Consider the following 6,000-nt stretch of genomic DNA (forward strand, 5'->3'; position numbering starts at 1 on the left):
TTGTCTCTCTCCACAGTCCCTGTGGTCATGCTAATCTGATTTTTGTGCCCCCCCCCCCTCACCACGCTGCAGCGGCATGTGCGTGGCTCCTCTACTTGCTCAGTCCAGTCCATGCTAATTTGTATTCCTTTTCTCTGTCTCCGCCCCCCCCCCTATCCCTCTATTTAAGGCTTCGACACAGAAGCATTGTTTCACTGTGTCCCATGTGTGTGTCTCTCTCTGTACGTCTCTCTGCTAACTCTCTCTGCTTAGATGTCTATATATGTGTTTGCGATCTGTACTCTATCACTCTTAACCTATAATTTAGCAATCTTTGAAATAACGTAATCAGCCAGACCATCCGTTGATTGTGTTTTGATAGACCCTCTGTGCTGCATTATATTGCTTCCAAATTTTACTAAATCTTGTTCGATTTTATGTGCTTCTCCATCTCTCTTTGTCTCCCCTACATGCTAAGGCCTCGGCACATAGACCCTATCTCTCTGTGCTCCGTACGTTGTGTCTCTTTGTGTCTCTGTGTTAACTCCCTCTACTTAGTTGTCTGTATATATATCTGCGGTTCTGTGTTTCCTCTCTCTCTTCAATTTAGCTCTTCTATACCTGATGATGATTGCTTGCGTTGCAATCGAAACGTCGTATGTTATTATGTAATTTTATGATTATTTCTTATTTCCACGTGACTTTACCGAAAAAACCAAAGAGTAATTCCTGCAGTCTCTAAAGCACCAAATCAAGGTAGTCCTTCCTGTTTAAATTCCTTCCCCCATCAGAGGAGTTACAGAATGTCCTTCTGTGGTTCAGGGCCACCAATAAAGATGAGTAAGTGCTTGTGCTTTTTCGAGCGTAGTGACCACTGATATTTGGACTGTTTGGCGGTCAAAGCAAATTAATTAATCAATGCCCCCGTGGCTTTCGCAGAGGACTGCATATACCTGGTTCTCCGCTGTGCCAGCGTGGAACTAGTCCGGGGTCTCACTCAGGGCTGGCGGGGACGGCTCCCCATGCTATCCCTGGGACTGGTAGCCTCAGTCCTGGTGTCTGCCCAGCGGACTTGCTACGCCATGCAGCTCCTGCGTGCCATCTACAGCTGCGGGCCAGGTGAGCTGTACATCACCGCTGCATGATCAGCACAGCATGCACTTAATTAACTACATTTGCAATTGGGACCTATAGAGCCCCTGAAGGACAAATGCATCTCTCCGACAGAGAACACGTAATTACACAGCCACATGGCAATGAATAGCCAGCTGCTTGGCACTGTTAGCAGAGTGCTCAACTTGCATTTGGAAGGTTGGAGGTTAAAATTTAGTTGAGGGCAGACTCAGCTGTTGACTTGTCTGATTTCATTAAATTAAGTACACCAAAATCTTGGCCATCGCGGGTTTTCCCATCGTGGATTTGGCTATTTCCACCACGTTTATTGAGGTACAGTTCACCGTTTGTGCTGCCATGGCTCGACCATTCGCGGCTTTGACCGTGAGATTCCTGTGTCGGGGAGGCTGACCCCCGACTCCCCGCTCATCTGCGACCCACTGCTCTCCGACTCCCCCCCCCCCCCTCGCTGCGGCCCCTCGAGGCATGATTTAAAGGGCTGTATGAACCACCTCGCGAGTACGCCGCCGTGCCCCTCTCGCACACGCTAACCACGAGCCGCACAGTGGCGATTGCACCCACGCGGGTAAAATACACGCTCGTGCGCAAACACAGGCAACCACAACGAGAAGGCTTACAACACCATGCACCCCTCTCCGCACTCGCAGGGACAACACGACAAGGTTTATTGTCTACTGGCGATTTATTCTCCGATTAACGAAGCTAATCTACCCGTGTCAGTGTGGGCCAGCAGGGCAGGTCTAACCTATCTCCCGGCGGTCTAGGACTCAATATGTCCCATCTCTCCCTACTCACTCTCCCTAAGGGATATTCCCCTTTGTCTTACCTCTCTCCTCCGTACTTACAATCCGATTTCGAGGTGTAGGAAGCCGTGGAAAGGCGAGGCTGCACGTAGCTTTTGCTGGGAACCGGGCTTAGCTGCTCTGCGACTCATCTCACGGACGTTCCAGTAGCAGGGCACGATGACTCCTCCGATCCCTCACTCCAGAAGAACCCGAACAAAAGAGACTTTGCCCTTGACTTCCCTCCCTTTTTATCGTCCCTACATCAAAGATAACGTGCCGCTAATCCGCTGGCCTCTCGTCCAATCCGGAGCCTCGGATTTCCCGCTCTTTGCTAATCGGATTAGTGCTCTCTCCGACGTCCACCCCCTACACATGCTGTGCAAGGGGAGGGCCCCCTGCTTTTCCGCCGCTCGCTACTCCGCCCCACCCCTTACCTGCCTGCTGACCCGTGTCGAGTGTTGAGGTGCTCTATCCACGGTGGCTCAGCAACCCCCGTCGTGACCATGTAATTACAACCCAGGTCATGGCGCCGCGGTGCACATTAGCCTCGGGGAGGTCGCTCAATTCCCTGGTCGCAGGAAACTATGAAGTTCTGTTCCATAAGAGGGCTTCTGGGTGAAAACCTGTCGGCCAGGTGACCTCCCCTCGGGGCTCTATGTGGGGATGTGTGTGTGTGTGTGTTCATGTGGGGGGTGTTGGGGGAAGCGCTGTGACGGAAGCCGGGTGGCTTTGTTGCTGCAGCACCCCCGCCGCAGGCACGGCTCCCACGGAGTGGCTTCGCTGTTGTGGCACCACACCTGTACATTGCGCATCGTAAATAAGTACTATGTAGGTACTCTTAACTGCACTGTGCTCGCAATCCTGCCGTAGAAGAATATACATATTTTCGTTTTCAATCTATAATATTACTGATCATTTACATAAAAAAAATACTTCCTGTTTCATGTTTCGGTTCATGTAGGCGAACATAAAACAAAGGAGGGGGTTTCGTGTTACGAACCGGGAACCAAACCATATTTTTTGAGTTTGCGAATTGTGTTTTTTATGATTGCGGCTATTGTCAGGAACGTAACCCCCACGATGGGCAAGGTTTTGATGTGCTGCTTTGTATAGAGTGAGCATCGGTCATGACATGGATAGACTCTCTCCGACCATAGGAATGTGGAATTTACACCGTTTGTTTAGAGTCACCAAAGGAAATTATTACTCTGCACATATCACTTAAGAAGATTCTGTACGTTTCTGCTGATCCAGAGATAAATATTCGAAATACACCAACAGGGGCAGAGAATGGCTCATTGCACTGGAGAAAAATCAAATGTTAGTCTAGTAAAACCTCTCGAAGCCCAACTCGATTACGGGGCAAGCTGGAAAAGCTGCAAAAATATACATAAACCGGAATACGCTGACCAGGAACACTGTTAGTTCGCTAATTAAGTTGCGCGATAGGACACGACATGCGTATGTGCACACGCAATTCTCTAGATGTAAACACATGAACTTCTCTGTTATTTGCTGAAGCCATATGCATGAACTCCACGCACATCCATGCGCTTCGCCAGACTCTTGCGCTATCTCGCTTTCTCATGCTTCCTTACCCTCGCTTGCTCTTCCACTCTATCATATTTTTGTACATTTGTTCTATATTTTTTCAACAATACCTTTTCAAGCCTTGGGGATCAGCTTACTTCTTGTGTTTCAAATGCCACCTTTTATGTTTTCTTCGGTTTAAGAATCAGCATTACAAGTGTGCCTCATGGTAACAGACTCAGATAAAACTATACAATAGTGATGATTGAAGTATTCAATGAAAATTTTTTGAACAAATTTCATTCATCTTCAATTAAGCATTGCCTTTCTGTAGCAAAGAAGCTCGAGTGCCTTGTAGATCTGCGTAGCTAAACTGTAAAGGGCCACCCAAACCAATTTCAGCAACTCGGCAATAAGTGATACAAAATATTATTCCTTCATCAACCTGCACGGCGAGTGTGAGTGAAGGTCAATCCGCCGCCATGATGCACACTCCTTCACCACGGTCCTCCCCAGCAGCTCTGGATCCACCATCTACAACACGGACTTTGTCTTGCAAATGAAACTGTCGAATTTGAGATAATTAGCTACCATGGTGTGATGGTGAACACATTGTTCCTTCTCCCTGGCATGGCAGCAGAAAATTTTTATCTAAATTCTCCCACTTTTGGCCACTCCTATCTAAAAATGATCTTACCTTTGGTCACCCTGCCGTAAAAAGGTGTACACCACAGTTAGTCGATTGGCCATTTCCGTATTGTTACATGACGTCGGTAAATATAGGCCAAATACTCTGTAGACAGGTTCTCAAGATTTGCCTCGAGTGGAGGTCCCTCCACAAGCAGTGCTGCAAACAAGCAATTGCAATGGTGCACCTGCTCAACTTACTGTGTTGCTGACACCACCACTCCACGGTTGTTCCTTAGACTGTCTCCGAGAAGCCATCGAGCACGACGCCGTGTGCCCCTCGCCCGGCTGGCGGGGCCTTGCAGAGGAGTGCGAGCGCCACAGCTGCTCTGACCTGGCGACCGCCATCATCGCTGCCGTGGCCCCCATGCCGCTGAGGAGGCTGGACCATGATGAGGGCTGGGCCGAGACTGCAGGGGATGCCCAGCTTCCTAAAGGGCGAGACAACAGCGAGGGACGCTCGCTCATGGAGCACGTGTTTTACTGAGTGACTGTCACCCAGCATAAGCCCCTAAATAAATAAAAATGTTGACACTGGCAGTAGGACTGCCACTTGTCTGGTTTCGACTCAAGACAGTCGAGGTGGCAGGAATTAATATGTACCGATATCTGGTGGAATTCTGTTTAAGTTTATTACAATTTAGTGCACAGTATTGATACACCGAAGGTCCTAGGCTGACTGAGAAATATGCCTGTCTGGGTTTGGTCTGTAGAAAATGTGTCAATCCTTTCTGGTTGTGGTCTTTGCAGGCACCACTGTGCATTGGGCATGGTGGCGGTGGTAAGACGCACCTGTGATCCAACAGAATGGGAGCGAGGTTTGTGGGTTGTATGTATGTTGAACTTATTTTTCACCATATGTTGCCAACCGTGCTAATCGGAGGTACATTAAGACATCTGTGTGTGTTATAAATTATAGGTTGAATGGTCTTTAGAAGGCAGAACAGCAAGTGTGGTGGGGCGGGGATTCGGAGCTGGTCTGGGGGAGGGTCTGGTGGAGGTCTGGGGGGGGGGGGGGTGTTCAGGGTGGGTCTGGTGGGGCTCCAAGGTGGGTCCAGGGTGCTCCAGTGGGAGTTCGGGTTTGGTCTAGGTGGGGTCTGGGGTGGGTTTGGGCAGGTCCCAGGGAGGTTTTGGATGGGTCTGCGGGGGTCCGGCATGTGTTTGGGGTTGGTTCGGGTGGGGTCCAAGGGGGTTCAGGGGGTTGGGGGGGTCTGGTATCTGGCCAGGGCAGTCTAGGTTGGGTTGGGCAAGGTCTGGGGTGGGTCCTCGGGGTTCCACGGTGGGTTTGGTGTGGGTCAGCGGTGGGTTAGGGGAGGTCCGGGGTGGGTCCGAGGGGTTTCTTGCGGGGTATCCTGGGTGGGTCTGGTGGGGTCTGGGTTGGTTCCAAGCGGATTCTGGGTAGGTTCTGATTATTTTTTGGGTTGGTCAAGGCTGTCTCCAGTGGTATGGGGTTGATCCGGAAGGGGTCCAGGGTGGGTTCGTGGGGTATTTGTGCTATCCTCTATAGAGACTGGTAGTGTGCACCATTTGTGCATTTGACTGCGGTGTGATGTTAATTACTTTGCTGTCTTCTTCCTTGATGCTAAGTCAATGTATTTAACATCGCATAAACGTATGTTAAATGTTGCAGATTTTTTTAATGTTTGTATACAGTGAGGGAAAAAAGTATTTGATCCCCTGCTGATTTTGTACGTTTGCCCACTGACAAAGAAATGATCAGTCTATAATTGCAATGGTAGGCACGTTTATTTGAACAGTGAGAGACAGAATAACAACACAAAAAATCCAGAAAAACGCATGTAAACATTTTTATAAATTGATTTGCATTTTAATGAGAGAAATATGTATTTGACCCCTCTGCAAAACATGACTTAGTACTTGGTGG

At 49.1% G+C, this 6,000-nt stretch overlaps 1 protein-coding gene across 2 annotated transcripts in view; it reads left to right on the forward strand.

Moving 5' to 3' along the window:
• Positions 1 to 5,093, forward strand: part of LOC116938307 (clathrin heavy chain linker domain-containing protein 1-like) — a 28,117-nt gene extending 23,024 nt beyond the window's left edge. Inside the window, exons 12-13 of one of the 2 annotated variants that reach the window (XM_032945409.2) lie at positions 919 to 1,098; positions 4,355 to 5,093. In XM_032945409.2, the coding sequence (XP_032801300.2) occupies positions 919 to 1,098; positions 4,355 to 4,602 (428 nt within the window). In that variant the 3' untranslated portion in view covers positions 4,603 to 5,093. The remainder of the gene's footprint in view (positions 1 to 918; positions 1,099 to 4,354) is intronic. The other variant, XM_032945410.2, reaches the window with a different exon arrangement.
• Positions 5,094 to 6,000: the final 907 nt, after the last annotated feature.

Source organism: Petromyzon marinus, chromosome 15 (genome assembly GCF_048934315.1).
Source record: "Petromyzon marinus isolate PM22_M1 ecotype Great Lakes invasive population chromosome 15, UKy_Petmar_22M1.pri1.0, whole genome shotgun sequence".
NCBI classification, from domain to species: domain Eukaryota; kingdom Metazoa; phylum Chordata; class Hyperoartia; order Petromyzontiformes; family Petromyzontidae; genus Petromyzon; species Petromyzon marinus.